This window comes from Lathamus discolor, chromosome 3, assembly GCF_037157495.1.
Source record: "Lathamus discolor isolate bLatDis1 chromosome 3, bLatDis1.hap1, whole genome shotgun sequence".
NCBI lineage: Eukaryota > Metazoa > Chordata > Aves > Psittaciformes > Psittacidae > Lathamus > Lathamus discolor.
The window spans coordinates 44,351,037-44,368,677 of NC_088886.1; the positions used below are offsets into that span (position 1 = coordinate 44,351,037).

Sequence of the window (17,641 nt, forward strand, 5' to 3'; positions counted from 1 at the left end):
TGCCTTCCATCTCTGATGCTTCCAAAGCACTGGAGGGGCCCAGTGGACCAGATACTCACTCATACTGTCCTACACACTCTGCCACTCATGGCTGTCCAGCCTTGGGGAAAATCTCTTGGTCCTCCCATATTGCGGTCTAACCCCAGACAAGAAGCAAAGCTGACTCTGCTTAACTTCTGAGATCAGACAAAATGGCCGTGGGTAGAACACCCTCTGTGTGTGTGCCAGCATGCTGATCCCCATCGCAACCAGCAGGCAGGTCCCAAGGGTACCCACAGGCCATTCAAACCCTTCAGAACTCTCCAATGCTGCTGCTGTACTTGTCCCTGGGGCTGGTGCAGCTGCCGTGCTTGCCGGCTCTCCCACCACCAGCTTCTCTTTCCCTGGGTGCAGCTCTTCCTCCTCTGCCTTGCTGGGAAATGCTGCCTGGGCTCCTGCATCCTCCTGGGGCTCGGCGGGCGGCTGCCGGGGGACGCTCTCGGCCGCCGCGGGGCTGGGCTCGGCCGCGGGGCTCGGCTCCTCGGCCGCCTCCTCCCGCTGCTCGGCAGCCGCCTTCCTTCCGCCGCCGCCTGGTCCCCGGGGCCGCTCTCCCGGGCCGCTTCGGCCGCCGCCGGCTCCCGGGGCCGCTCCCCCTCGGCTCCCCGCAGCCTCACGAAGACAGAGGCGAGGACAAGGGCCAGGACGGTGAAGAGCAGCGGGACGGCCAGGGACAAGTCCACGGCCACGTCCATCTCTCCCTGCTGCTGGAGCCCACCCGTATTACAAGTCATTGCCATAAAGTACAGTGAGACAAGAACCTTAGCACAAGCCCCCCATCTTATAAACACTATCACAGCAAATACCGGCTCTAAGTAATGTACAGCACTCTGAAACTGTGAGATCAAGAGGAACAACTCTGAGAGCCAATAAATCAGCATTGTGACGACTATTAATCTGGTCAGATCTGTTGTTATCTCAGCACTTCGTGCCCCACATTGGGCGCCAAAAAAGAACTGTCGTGGTTTTAACAAAGTCAGCCATAAACCACACAGCCCATCCACTCACTCCCCACCCTTCTTGCCCTCCCCATGCTTAGCTTCAAAGATTAGACGAGATCGGGCGTTTTCAGGGTGGTGTGGCCATAGGCCACATTTCTTTTATTTAAAGAATAACGGTGTGAGGGGAAAAAACCAAACAGACAAAACACAACAACAGAAACTATCCAAAATTGGTTTTGTATTTGCTGTGAAATTCTGTGTCAAAATTAAAATAATAAATGCAGTTCTCTGCTTAGGATATTTTTACTGCTGGCTGCTGCCTTGAGAATCCCAGGTGCCAGCCTTGTTTGACCACAAGCCAAGCGAAAGCCTCACCTTTTTGTTTAGTGCTCAGGAAGAGTAACAAAGAGAAACATAAAGTCTTACAACCTCTGGCTGGGTTACCTTCTCACTTGGTTTTTGTTTGGTTTTTTTCTCTCCAAGTAAAATGCCTATTGATATTTTTACAGAATTACAGAATTTTATTCATCCTTCTCTTCTGTACAGGTTCTAATGTGCACGGTTTTCCAGCAAACCAGAATATAGACATTGTGTCCTCTGCCACTTGCACCTTGAAATTCATAGAAATATCAAGACATTTACTTACTGGATACAAAAATAGCTCTTCCTCAGATATAGTACTTCCTCCAAGTTCTCATTATCACATAGTTGTTCTCATAGCTGTCGTATTAAGCACATCATTAGAATTACCAAAATAGCTATGTAAATTCTAAGGCAAAGTTTAAAGACAATTCTGACATTATTGAAGATTCTGTGCTTTATACTTGATCTGTTTCTTCGACTAAAAATTACTGTCTGTATGAATGACACATTCTAATTTTTTTTTTATTCTTTCTACTGAATTAGAAAGTATTAATTGTCGTGGTTCAAACTGAGCCACACAGCTCGTCCACTCACTCCCCCCACCTTTTCTCCCTCTTTCTTTCCTTCCTCCGTTCTGCCTGCTCCCAGAAGGATGGGGAGGAGAACTGAGAGAATGTAACTCCCATGGGCTGAGATAAGCACAGCCCAGCAACTAGGGTAAAACACAGACCACTACTGCTACCGCCAATCGTAATAATGATAAGAGAAAATAACAAGAGAAGAGAATACAATACCACCGCCAAACGAGTTCGACCCCCCCGTCCCGTGCCCTTTCAGGTAACTCCCAGTTACCTCCCTGGGCATGACGTGCTGTGGTATGGAATACCTCTTCGGCTAGCTTGGGTCAGGGGTCCTGTCTCTGCTTCCTCCCGGCCTCCCCTCATCCCTGGCAGAGCATGAGACTCACAGAGGCCTTGGTCAGGGTAAACATTACTGAGCAACAACTAAAAACATCGGTGTCATCAGCTCTGTTCCCAGCCTGAAAGTCAAAACACAGTGCTGCACCAGCTACCAAGAAGGAGAAAAACTGACTGCTACTGCTGAACCCAGGACATTAATGTAAAAGAAAATACTATAATCATTATTTGATCATCAGGTTGTTGTTTGAAAATCTAGGCTATGTCTTAAGAATAGAGCAGAAGATCGTAAATGGCAAAACCCATGTTATTTCTGAATTATTTTGTTGCATCTACAAAACAGGATTTAAATACCTCAAGCTACAGCTGTGTCGGTTACAACATTTGTTTTGTAGTGCTACTTTCTGAGAGACTTTTCAAACAAGCTCCTTAGAAGCTGATTCTTGCCTGGTATAAATACGCGGGGTTTTACCCAGTATAGTTTCATTTGCGTAATGGTGGGTTCTGATCGATCTTTCAATAAGATTAATTTCTCATTTCATGAAGTACAGTAATATTTGTTGTAGTGTCACACAGCATAGTGATAGAAAACATTATTAAAGTGTTGAAAGTACATCTTTGCTGCAGAAGCGTCTCTTCAAATTATGAGTACAGCTCTTTACTGAAGGGTGCAGTAGCTATTGAGACAAATGTTCAGGCAGCTCTCAGAGAAAGATCTTTCTCAAATACCTGCAGTCATTTTGTTTGTTTAACATCTATTCTGTGTAGAGGCATGGTTTGATTTTATTGTTCTAAAAATATGATAGAAGTTCCTGGGAGTCAAACAAACAGGTGGAGAGGTGGGAAATACTGCTACTCCTGCTTTGTCTGTCTGCCACTGATAAAACAGGCACCATGATTTTCACAGCAAGCTGGTTTTGTGCTCCCCGATGTAAGAGTTTAACTTCTCTATGGATTTTGTCTTGAAACATGATTTATGAGTCTCAAGATTTTATGATTCACACAATGAGGAATGTTTCCATACCCAGGCTGGCAGCTCTCTCTTGATGCTAGTTGTATCAGCACCTCTACTTGTACTGCAGATCCCCTGAACAGCAGACATTAACTAACAACATATCCTTTCATTGTTGACAGCAGTAAACAAATCAGCATGATTGTCACCAATTTCCTATGTCAAAGTTAGTGAACAAAAGGAAGAAAATATGCAATCTTCAAACAGCTTGATAAAGGGGAGAAAAATGAAGTGAATGGAAATGCAAGAGCTAGGGAGGAAAGCAGATAAATCCCTGCACATTGTCAGGGAGCAGGGTATTTGCCAGTCTGTGTCAAGGCAAAAATAAAATACCAGTTATTCAGGTGTGTATGAAAATAAAGCAACGTTTCCCTCTCATCCACCTATAGCAGTCTTAAGTAAGTCTTAAAACTTTGTCCAGAGCCTTAAACGAACTTCCTGTGGCCAAAACCTTCTCTCATGAGCCCACAAGCATTAGGCAAAAAGTTCCAAGATGAAGCTCCTGAACATCCTTACTTTGAGGTGAGTATTCTAACTGAATTCTGTGGGCTAATTACGTGTTCAAATGTGTACTTCAATATTTTGATAAACTCAGATGTGGATCATTCAAGCAGTTATATTAATAGAGTTTGCTGGAGTAGAAACTATGTGTTTGGAAAAAGAAAGATAAATGCAGGTAGAAAACCTTTTGAATAAATGCATTTTAATATTCAACAGTAACAGTTTCAGTGATTGCAGCAATGACTTTCAAATGGCTATATCTTTAATTTTGGCAGCTGTTGGATATGAGATTAGGAACACCATGGGCAATTTTGGAAATATGACTCCAGTTGCATGAGTGAGACCCTTCTGAAGTTTCTCAAATGAAATTAAGACCCCGGTCCTTTTGGTAGACACTGAAACTCCTGAGGTACTTTATAGCAGGCACAAGCTGAGGCAGAGATGAGGAAAACGGCAGTTCTGCACTCTGCAAACAATATCATAAAGACATGATTGCACTGACCCGAAGCATGAAACAGAAAAGAGTCACAGACCAGACACTGCTCAGGAAAGGCTCAGCACAGTAACTGTCTCATCTAAATTAACACCTCCAGTAAAGAAAAGTGTAACTAATCGTGGTTTTAAAATAATTAATCAAAAAAGATCACTGTTGTTGTGGGAGACACTCAAGTGTAAAATTCCTCTCAGGAACTCACAGAGATTTTTGTTCCTCAATAAACATTTAATCAGAACAGATAAAAAAATAAAGATCTCCAAGCCACTAGAGGATGAGTACTTCCCCATCAAAATAAAGAGTTAAGCTGTAATGTAGCTTATCTAAGCCACACTAATAAGCTGTTAGACTGATAATACAATTCAAATTCTAGCAAGTGTAACTGAGGCAGGCAGCTTGAATCCTTACTGAATACTAAGATTAGTAGTTTGTTTACGGAAAGCTGACAATAAAATTATTTACAGTATGCTTATTGGAACATTAATGTGCACAAAAAGACACAATATTTTGGAAAATCACTAGCTAATTAAGTAAGCATAATATTTTCTGTTGTATAGTTTCATATTTCCTTATGAAAATGGCAATTGTAATGCAAACATTGCTTGTATGTTCTGTAAAATGCTAAGGACATTCATGTTATACAGTTATGTCCTGTCTGACTCAGAACACCATGTTATATCCTGCTTTGTTGGTTTACTAGCTTATTTTTAAAGTTTTCTTCTGCAAATGCCATGCTATTACATTAACAGAATTCATTATCTAGCTCTCAGCCTTGAAACAGTCTTTACCAATACTTACCTATATTGTCTTACTACTAAAAGGCTCAGTTACAGACCAGACTTTCACCAGAATTACCGAACACTTTGGGAGTACCAAGAACAATTAAAAAATAGGGGCACTACAGCCTCTTCAGGCATCCTGTTTCTTATGAAGGTCACTCAGCTGGTCAACACGGTTAGCATCAGCCAGGAGAAGAGTTCGAGCAAAAGGAGAGCTTGGTCAGGTTAGGAAGCAGGGCAACTTTCACATTGGCTGGTTTTGATGATTTGTTCTAAAAGGTGTTTAGAGAACTGGCTGAAGCTACTTATTAACGACTATCTTTGACAGCCCGTGTGGAAGGGTGAAGCCCTAGGAGATTGGAAAAGGACAAATGTTTCTATTGAGGGGGACAGAATTACAGCCCAGCTGCTTTGACAGCAACTGCCACAGCACCCTGGGATCTATATACAAGTTATTTCAGAGCACTTAGAAGATAACAAGGAGACAAGTTGCAGCCTCTGTGAACTTATCAAGAACAGATCGTGTCAAATCAAATTATTTTCTTGTAGAGCAAGGCCACAAATTTTGTGAGTGGAATACAATGGTTATTATAACTTGACAGGGGCAAAGCCTTCGGCATTGCTTTCCACAGCATTTTTAGGAACAAGCTGAGCAAATTAGTAAGAATATTTATTGGCTGGGGGAAAAAGAGTGTTTGAAGAACAGTGAGTAGTACTGTAGTTTCGAATTGTAAGGGTGTCTTCCATGTTCCCCTATTCCACTGAGGTACGCCATTTGACAATGATCAGTAAAGACAAGAACTGGTCTGGTGGGTGCAGCAGGTTTGTTTGGTCACAGCATGTGATGGGCTCTGGTGAGCAAGGAGTGGTAGAAAAAGCAACCTTAAGCAGAAGAGAGCTGTAAAATAAGCAAACAACAACTCAACATATATAACTAAGACTGTTTTTTATTTGTGTTACCACAGTGCCTACAGGCTGTAGTCAACACTGGAACCCACCGGTGTCAGGAATAGGGGGAAGACAGTTGGATCCGGTTGAACGAAGGAGTCATTCCAGGGCGGTGGTGGTGGGAGCTGGGGCGGCACTGGGAGGGATGAAGGGAGGAACCAGAGGGACAAGCGGAGCAGGGGTGGTTCATGTCAGCCCCACGTGGGGACAGAGTACCACAATCAGGCTGCTGGAACCCCTGATGAACTTTCAGTTCAATTAGCACCACCTGTCATTTCTACACAGGATATGGGTTTCAGCTGTACGCGAAGTGTGGGGGTTTATGAAAGCTGTAGCATGTTGCTGCCAGCAATCCCCTTGTTTTGTATGACAGATATATGAGAAGTCATTAGTTACGAGAGATTTAAATGCTTTATTTTTTGCAGAACCAAATGAGGAGAAGGCCAGACTGTGGATTATCTTCCTACTATCTGTTACCTGGTTTACAGACCACGTATCTTGGTTCGAACCAGAGGGAGGAAAAAAAAATCCAAATGCCTAGCAAAATACAAATCGATTTTTAAAATTCAGCTGTAGATAACCTCAGTTGAGAAAAGCGACAGCTTTTCCGCAGCATGGGAAATGACAGGACTCATTTTATGCTTTCCGTCTCCCACTGCTTGGGTTTTAAAGGAACTTCAAAGTAACTGTCCGCAGATTACACTTACGAAACAGTAAATGATAAGCAGTGAATGGTCCTGAACAAGTTTCCCTTCCAGGGGTTTGCTTGTCCCGGGACAGGGCTCGGTCCCGGGTGCGCTACCGTTTACACCCGCCACGCCAACTGGAGGCAGTGGCAGACCAGCAATGCCTATCGGGCGGTTTATTAGCGCGCTGATCCCGTGGTAAACCAGCGGGCTGGGCGCGCAGTGCCAGTACCCGGGCCCCCGCAGCCTGGCGCAGCCCGGCCGCCGTTCCCCTGCCCACGGCAGATGGGGCGCAGACGTAGACCGGCCCGGCCCGAGCCGAGCTCCGCCTTGGCTGTAGGGACGAAATAACGCTGGGCTGTGCTCTCCGGTACCGCACCCGGGGCAGGGCCGCCCAGCGCTGCTCATCGCCGCCTGCCGGAGCCGGAGCCGGAGCCGGAGCCGGAGCCCGAGCCCGAGCCCGAGCCCGAGCCCGAGCCCGAGCCCGAGCCCGAGCCCGAGCCCGAGCCCGAGCCCAGACGCGCTGCGGGCGGACGCGCGGCTCCCCCTGCCGGGTACACGACGGCGCGGCCGCCGGCTCGTCCCCGCCCAGTCCCCGCCCGCCCGTTTCCCGGGGAACGGGGGTAGGGAGCAGCCGGGCAGCCGCTGCCTCCATCCTCTCCTTCTCGCTCTTCCCTCCCCGCTGGTGCCCGCAGCGGAGCGGCACCCGCACCAGCACGCCCCGCCGCCATGCCCCGAGCCGCTCCGCTCCTCCTGCTGCTGCTGCTCGCTCTGACCCAGCGCCGTGCCTGCCTTCCCGGGCCAGCCACCGCCGCGCCCCTCGACCGGGACCCCTGCCTCAGCCAGCCCTGCCGCAACAACGGCACCTGCTCGCCGGTGCCGGCCCGGAGCCCCGCCGCCACCCGCCGCCTCCAGCTGCTCCTGCCCCAGCCTCCGGCCGCCTACAGCTGCGCCTGCCCCGCGGGGGTCACCGGCGCCTCCTGCCAGGTAAGGGCCGCGCCCAGAGCGCCCGGCGTGCCCCCCGCCTCGGCGCCTCCCTTCCTCCCGCCCTGCGTCCTTGTGCTCGTCCCTGCCCTTGGGTGTCCCCGCTCGGTCTGCGGCTGCCTCCCTCCCGTTCTCAGCCCCGTCGCCCCTGCCCCGTCTGCGGGCGCCCCTGCCCCGCTCCGTACCGAGCCGGTGCGGCACCTGCTTGCCGGGAACGGCGGCCGGTGCCCGTTCCCCTGGGGCCGCGGTCCCCTCCCCGCCCGCGGCCGCTCCCACCCGCCGGCTCCTGGCGCGGTAGCCGCCGGTGCCGTTAACGGCCGCCGCGGGCAGCCTCGGCCTCTCCGGGGCTCTCCGGGGGCCGGCGGCGCTTCGTGCAGGTGGACGCGTAAAGCGGGTGCCGGTGCTGCGAGCGGCGCGTTCGGAGCCGAGCGAAGAGCCCCGGGCACGGACCGGGCAGGGGCTTGTAGGGCTCGGTTAGAGGTGAATGAGGATGGGGCTGAGCTCGGCCAGCGCCTTCCAGGTTAATGTCAGCGCTGTTGTCAGTCCCCACTGTCCGGTCCTGGCAATTTAGTTAGTACTGGCTTATTTTAAGGTGAAAAGTATGCTCTTTGGAAGTGGATACTGTGTTGCACTGAATACGAATTGTTAAATCGCATCTCCAGTTGTCATTTTCCCAGGCTAGGAGTGCTTGATCCCACGTTTCGGATGCTTCTTGGATCGGTTTCTAATTCTGGAAGGTCAAAATGCTCAGAGTAGGGATAAGGATCTAAAATATGGAGAGGCAGTAGGCAGAATCTTTCTAACATGCTTGGTAGTAGGGGGATTTGATTTAATAATATAATCGAATTTAGTTTTTGTCACGTGAAGATATTTTTGTTCTTGTCTCTAGTGTTAAGGATGGAAATCCTCGTTGTCACGTTCAGAAATTCACATAAACTTAATCTTCCGTATCTTCAGACAAGGGAAAGCAGGTGCAGGGACAGAGGGGTTTGTTTTCTGCATATATGTATATGATGGGTTACTTTCTGTGACAGCAGTGTACCAAAGGCTCTATGGATTGGCTACCATTTCTCACCAGTGCTCTCTGTTTTAAGTGGATTTGACACAGAAGCAAATGAATTCACGTAAATTCAGTCGGGTTTTTTTTTTTTTTTTCCCTTTCTTAAATTTTCCTTGGTTGTGTAGTATCTGAACTGCACAGTTGAATAGATGAAAGGGATAATGCATTCACTGAAGACAATGTGTAGGTGAGCGTAAAAGTCTTTGTAAAGTAGGAGCACTATGCACAGAGTTCTGTGCTTGCCTTGAAATGTCTCAGCTGATTCAGCCTAACAATGAAAGCAAAAATATTTACTCTAATGAGATTCTGTGAAACCAGAGAGATGAAAGTGCATTAAATAGACTTCTTTCTGGCTAACTGTGGGTCTTGTTGTCTTAAGCATTTACTATCTTTGTATCAACAGAGAGAGAGAAGGAGAGCGCTGGGTGTTTGCTTCTGCTTGTTGCTGTTAGACTTAAAAGTCTGAGATCCATAACTAAAAGATTAATGACCCTTTTACTGACTTAGTAAAATGTAATGCAGGAGGCATCATACCTCCTGTGAAGTGTTGTGCCTGGGGAACTGGATTTAATTGTGTTTCTAATAAAATAGAAAGGCAATATTTTCATAGCAGTTATGCTTTTTATTAACTAATAAGAGGAGGCTTAAAGTGTTGCACATTGTGTTTCTTTTCATAAAATAGTGAGCAACGACCCTTACAAGGAAAACTGAAAAACGAATGAATGCTACTTCGAGCGATTGTGTCAGCAGTGGAAGTACGGGTTCCAGTTACCTATAAAAAGTTAATATGGTTTTGAAATGTAACTTCAATTAGCTAGAAAACAAACAGTTGGGTTTTTTTTTTTTTATTTTATTTTTAAAGGGGTCATATAAACACAACATGTCCACAGTTGATTTTTTTCCTCATTTTATTGTAATAGGAAATAAATATTGTACAAATGCATGAATTCTTGTATTGTTTTTTTTTTGTTCAGATACCTAACAGCTTAAAAGATGCCTAACAACTTCAACTTCTACAAAGAAATGTAAACTCAGTCATGTTTGCTAATTCAATGACAGTTAAAATCTATAAGGATTTTAAAATAATGATGATTTTTTCATCTGTGGGCTAAATCAGGGGACCATTAAGATATATTTAGACAGGGGGCATTTGTCTCACTGCTGGGGTTGTTATTGAACAGTTGGACTCACAGAGGGGAATGCCAAGAGGGGGGGAAAAAAGAACAGGAAATATGCTTACATACTCAGATCATAACAGGTAAGTTTGCATTTTTGTAATTTTTGATGGGACCGGCGATCTTTGGAAACACCTCTTCACCAAAAATGTAGAATTACTTTCAGGTTACTTGTAGTGAAGGCAACGTTTTGCCCATTCTGCTCAGATGTTTTGAGATGTAGAATAAAGAAAAAAGTGTACTAAATGTGCCTTCAAGTCAACTGGGCGCAGTGGAGTTGGTAATGTAGAAGGACTGCTAACAGTCAATGTTGGACATTTTCCACAGATTTTGTTACGGAAGATTTAGTGTAACTGGGTTTGATGGACTTGATGGTGCCAGTGTGGGGAAAGAAAGAAATTGACATCACATACACGAGGTGCTTCTAAGAGCCCACAGCTTTCCTATCCCCAAGTAACGAATTTAACTTGGACTTAAGCCAATTGCATGATCTTAAAATTGCTCTAGTAACTCATTATTTATTTAACAACAGAAATTACAGGTCCTCTTAATATTCCCGTGCCATTCGCATGAATTATGCATGTGTATGTTTCTCACATTACTTAGAGTTTGAATATACTTTCTTTTTGCAAACTTTCTGTTTGTTTTGTTAGGGATTGTTTCACATTGTACAACATTGCTTTAACTCAATTTCTTTTCATGGATGTGAATTTTTTCCCCATTTCTCTTTACCGGATTTCTATGTGTTGAAGTATCTTGAACTTTAATCTGGGAAAAGAAATCACGTGTATTCCAAAGGAAACAGTACAAAATTATAGTGAATTTAACTTCCTTTCTGCAGGAATTTGAAATTGACTAATTCTGAGCTTTACACTGAGAGACTTTAAGGTAAATCGTTTTAAAAACTAAATATAAAAGATAACTTTATTTATTTATTTATTTATTTATTTATTTATTTATTTATTTTCCCTCCTGCATTTCTTCCTGATTCTGTTATTCTTCATTCTATCCCTTTTTTCATACTTTTGAATGCCAGGTGAACTTATTCTTGTCTTTGAATGTTTGTAGACTCCACTGCAGTGATTTTTATTATTTTTCTTCTCTGTGCCCCCTCCTATTTTTTATCCTGTGTAGAGCTGTTGTTTATTTTTCTTTGAATTTATTTCTTGTCTCAGTACATTGGTGTTAATGTGCTGTTTAATGCTGAATGCAAAAATCCAAGGTTAGCAAATTGCTGCAGAAAGAAGGATTATTGTTTCTTGACTTACTGGTCTAATACTTCAGAATAAGTGGTACAAAATTTCATTGGCCAGGTTATTTCAGGTTGCATTGGGTAGTGCTGTGTAAAAGGACATCTTTTAATCTCACTGCTAAATTGCCTTCATGTCTGTATCTTGATTAATTTTTCACAAGATCCTGTTTTCTATTAAGTAATGACATCCCCCCTGAAAGACCTCTAAGTAACCCTTGAATTCAAAATGCTTTTTTTCCCCCCTTCTGCACTCATTAATGAAGGGTATATACTTAAATCATGTGGTTATTGTGATGCACGTGTTTTGTTATGTGGCCGGTTTGTTGACTTTTTCATCTTGGACATGAGTAAACTGCATAGTTGTTAGATGCCCTGGAGTTTTCTTGGGTTATTCGAATGTAGTTTAGCTTGACTTCCGACATACCATGTCATTTCCTGCTGACTAACTCTGCTAACTCTTGCAGTGCTTTCAAGTTGCAGAATTTAAATATTTGCATTGATGCATATACTGTGTGTGAGAAGAGGTTGGGAGAGCTTGGTTTGTTTTTCTTAGAGGAGGCTAAGGAGGAACTAAGTGCCATTCTCAGCTACCTAATGGGTGGTTGTAAAGACGGAGCAAGACTTTTCTCAGACATGGTCAGTGAAAGGACAAGAGGTGACATATATGTTATAGTAGGGGAAGTTCCTCTTAAATCTAAGGAAAAAATCTACCATCACTCCTCAAAATAATGGTGGTGAAACACTGGGACAGGCACTTAGAACAGTTGTGGCAGCTCCATCCTTTGAGATCTGGGTCTTGAGTGGCCAAGACCCCAAGCACTTGGCTTGAGCACAGGCTGGACCAGAGAACTCGCTCAATTCCCCTCCAGCCTAAACCATTGTATGATTCTGTTCTGTGATTCTGTATATGTACCCACCTCTATTTACCTTCCTCATTTTGCATTTTCCTACTACTTTTGTCCTGTTCCTGCCTCTCCTTTGCTGGATATTGAAATTATTTCCATGTTATTATACATATATGTTTTATATCAAGTCTAGACTGTACCTGGAAGCTGACAAACTTGTGTTTAAGAAGGAGTTCAAAGATGGCAGTATTAATATTAGCTATATGAAAAATCTTTACTGTTAATTTCAAGCCACTTAGTTTACAGCTCCTTTAGTCGCAGATGAGTATACTCACATTTCATAGTCATTCCTGAGGTTTTTCTTCAAACAAGAATTGTATATCACATAGGACTGACGGATATTCTTTTCTGTGAGTTCTGATCTGTAAGTGTTGTTCAGGTACCTCATGAACTTTGATCTCTATGGTTGCCATGGAACTGATGAAGTTCTCCAGTGTGGTGATGTGAGGTATTGAATATGGGGAACATTAGGACAGAATAAATGAATGTGAAAAATAGTTTCTCCATGCAATTTATATTAGCTGTTATAACATCTGTTTTCTCTAAATGTGGTAGAAATATGTTTCCAGTCAGAAAATTAAGCTTTTTAAATTAGCACCTTGCCTTGAAGCATATCATGTGAAAATGTGTGCAAGAGAACTATAATTAAGCGATTTCCAAAGCAATCAATAAAGAATTGTGCTATGATTGTTGCTATGTGCTTTAAACAAATGTATTATACATTTCTGTAGAACAAAACTGGAATAATGTAATAGCCCAAACTGTCTCAGTTATAAAAGTGGTTATTATCATGGTATTGTCTGCACACTAACCTTTGTGAATCTTTGTATTCTCTCTCTCAGTGTCTTGAAATACTGCCTTTAAATCTAGTCAAAATAGTTCTTTTTAAATGCTAGCCAGGTCATTACATAGTGCAAATAGTTTGGTTCTGAAAAATTCCATCATATAACTGAAAGTTTCAAGTGTTGGTTTTAATATATTTTTATGTGGTGTAAGACTGCTGAGAGATGGATCAGGTATAAAGTAGCTGAATAATAGTAGAAGATATGCCATACTAAGATGCTTCACCTTTCACATAAGTCATTTTGCATTGCAGTATATGTTCTTTGATCCAAAAAGAATCATATAGCAATATACCTGTTTAAAATACAACATTGTTTTACTTTCCTTTGAAATATCTGACTTGATATTACGTAGCTTTGGAAATCCTCTTTATTGGAGCAGGTTCCCAGTGTAGTAGGAGAATACCTTGCCTTGAATACAAGAGAAGAAACAACAGAAAATGGATGGGAAAAGAGATAGGAAAGAATATTGCTTTATATACTGGAGCTATGTAACTTTATCCCATCTTAAAAGAGATCGAAATGCTCCCCTCTTTTTGAGGGCTACCATAGCATGTTCTACTTATTGCCTTTCTGAGAAAGCAATTATTGCTTGAGATCAATAATTTTAGAAGTAGCATGTAGCAGGATTTCAGCTTAATTGTGGGATCATGAGACCAGAAATCTTAGATGACGCAAGAAATTCCATTTTAATAGGCAGACGTGAGTCTGCTGGAAATAGTGTCCACTTGATCCAAAACATAGGTTGGCGGGTTGGTTTTTTTTCTTTTTCTGGTACTTGCTCTCATAGCTCACTCTGTTCTTGTTAAATATCAAGTCCCTCATTTATTCATATCAACTCTTTTTGGCTGTGATACATTTGTGTTCCAATTAATCCAACAGATTAATTGCATGGAAAACATAATTTTATTCGTTATTATCTTCTGTATTTCAATTTAATTGAATTTCCCCATTGTATTTTTTACCTTTTAAAAGTGAGTTATTCCAGTCTTCCCTCCCTGTGCATGTACTGAATATTTTTCTTCAGCATTCTTTCTGAGCTGAATAGATTGAGCTAATAACAGTATTCCTGTTGGTTGCTGGTTAGTATAACATAGTCTGCTTTGTATAGTGTCAAATCCCAATTTTTATGTATATTGAGAGGTTACCTGTTTTTTGACAACTGCATTAGAGGGAAGGCTTAAATAATAGCCACAGTTTTTTATTGTTATTTGGTTTTTAAGTTTTGGTGAACTGAGCTCAGAAACCTCCCTGGAGGTGTCTGATTGCGGTGCGGTGATTCCCAAATGGAATCTTCCATGTTTTAAGTGCACCCATGTCAGTTGAAAGTGTGGTGGTTGGCAAGAGTAGGCTAATGTAATTAAAAACTTCTTAGTGGCATTTGGGTCAAAATCTGAAGGCAAAAGCAGTCTAGTATATGTATTTGACGTTGTAGATCATAATTTGAAAGAGTCTTTAATTAGGTCTCTGATTTTTATATAAAAGCTGTTTTGTTTAACTTTTTGTTTCTGGATGTTTTTGTCAATTTATGTTTTATGAGAATAGTGTAAAAACACTAAAATCAATGTTCTCTGGAGAGAAAACTGTCACTCATCAACATGAGCTACACAAATTATATATTTTTTGTTAATTAGGAAAAATTACCTTGAAATGCAATACAATTGTTGCAATTTTCCAATGATTTTGTAACAGTGGAAATGCACATGGAGATACACATAGAGGAAAGTGATGTTTGCTTCATAAGAAAACTCCCTACTTTGTTCTACTGGTTGAGTGTGCTCTCTTAGAAAGAAGCACTCCTGCACTCAAAAGCTGATTTGTATGTAACCTGTTTGATTTCAGTAATACATATTGCCATCCTGTATTAATTTTCAAGGTTGCCTAGGTTTGTTTTACAGCTGTACAGGCTGCAGTGAGTGTAACAATTATCCTGCGTTATTTAGTATTATATTCTGCTGTAAACCTGGAAAAAACCAAAAGCTGTAAACTCTGTAGAAAAGTCTGAAAGCGATGCATTGTGACTAGGAATGGGAATATCAGGGCTTGGTGCTTAGGATTCTCACTGCTTTGCTGAGTCACTCTGGGCAGAACTCTTACCACCTTCTTCCTTAGATTTCTCCTGTATAAACTCAGATAATTCTGCGTGTTCAAAAGGTTAATTTGTGAATGTGTATGAAGGCTTTAAGAATGTAGAGTGAGAAGCAATTTATAAGGAAGCATAGTATTAAAATGCCAGATTCTGAATTATATGTCAGTGGCCTATCAGAATATATTTAAATCAAATGGAAAAAAAGACTTCTTATTAAAAATATATATATATATAAAAAAATCAACCATTTAGACTATTTCTTTGTCTGCCAAATATTCAGGCTAGCAGTCTACAGATTAGTTTTATAATGTTCTTTCCCACTGAAAGCAGGGGCAATAGATCAATGCTTAGTATTTCAAAGACTTCAGAAACAAAGGTGTTTGTGAACAAGGTACTTTTGAATAAGGTAAGAATAGGATTCAATTTGACAGTGAAAGTAGGTTTGTTATACTGAGGAAAGGTCACTGAATGTTAATGTTTTTAGGATCTTTGTTGTACTTCATGTATTAGTTACAACAGCAACTGTATTGTTGATTTGAGTATCTTCAGGAACAGTAGCTGTAAAAAGAGTAACAAGATATGATTCCTTTTCTTTACAACAAGCCTTATTTTCAGCCTAGGTTGCCCTTGTGTGGTCCTTTATACTGGACGCAGTAAAGCTGGAGCTTGTTGTTGACAAATGCACAAGAGAGGGAATAATTTCGGCTAACCATGCATATTCTAAGTAAGCTGTAATTATCTGGGAGGAGGACCCACATGTTCTGGTGGTAATATGTTGAACAATCCTCAGTGAGCCCAAATACTCAAAGTGCAAATAATTTAAAGATGTGCAGATAATATCACAAGAGAACAGAAGCTGTTCTAGAATTCTGTTCCCTTCTATGAATAAGTAGTACCTAATCCCTTGAAATCAAGTTGAGGTAACTTTGCTTACAAGATAGTGAGGGCAGAAATAGATATAGCCTACAGAAAGGACATCAGAAGTGATTAGTAGATGTGGAAAGATTTGAATAACCTGGGAGAAGCAAGTTACTTGCTTTTACACAAACAAAAAGAGTCTGAATAAAAGGTAATCTTGTAAGAAGGACAGTGCTTTAAAATAAACCTAACAAACAAAAGGAATGAGGCAGCTAAATTCTTCTGGACATCAGCTACTAATCGATCAGTGTGGCTAAGGAAAAAATATATGGACAATTTTCTGTAGTTTTCCAGGCTTGGTGTGCTGTTTTGATCTCCCTTTGAAGTATTAGGTAGGGGCATTTGTTAATAAGGACAACAACTCTCAACATGAACTGTATGGCAATTCTTATGCTTCTTTTTCAGCCCTAATGATTTGTGCTTTTAATTCAGCAAATCATGTGAATTTTATTTGTATTTTTGTTCTTAAACTTTTAACATACATATGGTTTCTTCTGCTGAAGAAATTGGGCAAATTGCTGAATACCTTTTATCAAAATGAAATTAATGAATGAATCTCATTAATGGCAAACCAAAATATATGGCTTTGTTTTCTTACAGACTGGACAGTCATTAATAACTTACGACTGACTATATACGTGTAATTCTATTGTAATCTAATCTTCAGGCAAATATAACTGAACATTGTTGAACAGAAAGGAAGTAGAGGTGGCCATGCAGAAGTTGAACTATTTATGGGCTAAGTGCTTTTTGTGTTGAGAGTGCTGATTCTGCTGTCTGGTTTCAGGAGAATTCTGGTGTGTGTTGTCACTATGTAACTCAAAGGTTGTATTCTTGTATGTACAGATCTGAGCAACATTCTCATTTGAGAATGCCTTTGAATTTCAGTGGGTTGAGTTGCATGAGGTTTAGGTAGGTTCTGCAAGACCAGATACTTGATGAATTCTCTTTAAGTCTGCGGCATACTGTGTGCTGATGGCATGTGTGACAACTGAAGAAAATGGTGTTGGGTCCCCTGGGAAATTAACATGTTTAATTGAAGGAAGGACAAATTGACTTAATTTACATAACTGTAATAGGACTCTAAAGTAAAACTTTGGTTAACTGTTGCCTCTTAAAAGTAATGGAAAGGTACTGGGTTGATGTTACAGAAATTCTTGATAATCTGTCTAAGGGTGTGGGGGGGATCTGGCTTGAATAGAGCATGCCAAAAATATTGAACATCTTTGAAGAGCTGTGGGAAACTGATATCTCTTCAAGGTGAAGTAAACTCAGTCATTTCATTGTCTATAAAAATAATAAATAACTAGTCCTAAACTTACATTTGAGTAACAATTTGAGCTTGGGTTTCTTGATGCTCCTGATATGTAGCAAAGAAACTCTCTAAGGTGAATGAATGCAGGAGCAAAGCCAGCTGTGTCACTTGCTTCTAAACCATCTTTCTCCCCAGTTAAATAGCTTCCCTTGTAACACCAATTTTTAACTCTTTCTGCAAGTGAGTGAGAAAGGACAGAATAATAGTTATGCCTTTTATAGCTGTGCCATAGATAATGCCTTTTCACAAAGGCCTGCTTAAGAGCAGCATGATAGATGTATCAGTTACAGGTATACCCTCTGGTCATCAAGTCCTGCTAGCAGAAGCATGTAGCAAACTGGGGTATGGACCAAAACCTCACTATATTTGGGTTGAGAATATGGGGGAATTTCTGTTACTATAACATATTAGTGAGAGATTTAACC

General features: G+C 41.9%; 1 protein-coding gene across 1 annotated transcript in view; it reads left to right on the forward strand.

The window, feature by feature from the left end:
• Positions 1–7,205: 7,205 nt before the first annotated feature.
• The window catches only part of DNER (delta/notch like EGF repeat containing), a 125,036-nt gene continuing 114,600 nt past the window's right edge, over positions 7,206–17,641 (forward strand). Inside the window, exon 1 of the mRNA XM_065672664.1 lies at positions 7,206–7,663. Coding sequence (XP_065528736.1) covers positions 7,406–7,663 — 258 coding nt within the window. The 5' untranslated portion in view covers positions 7,206–7,405. The remainder of the gene's footprint in view (positions 7,664–17,641) is intronic.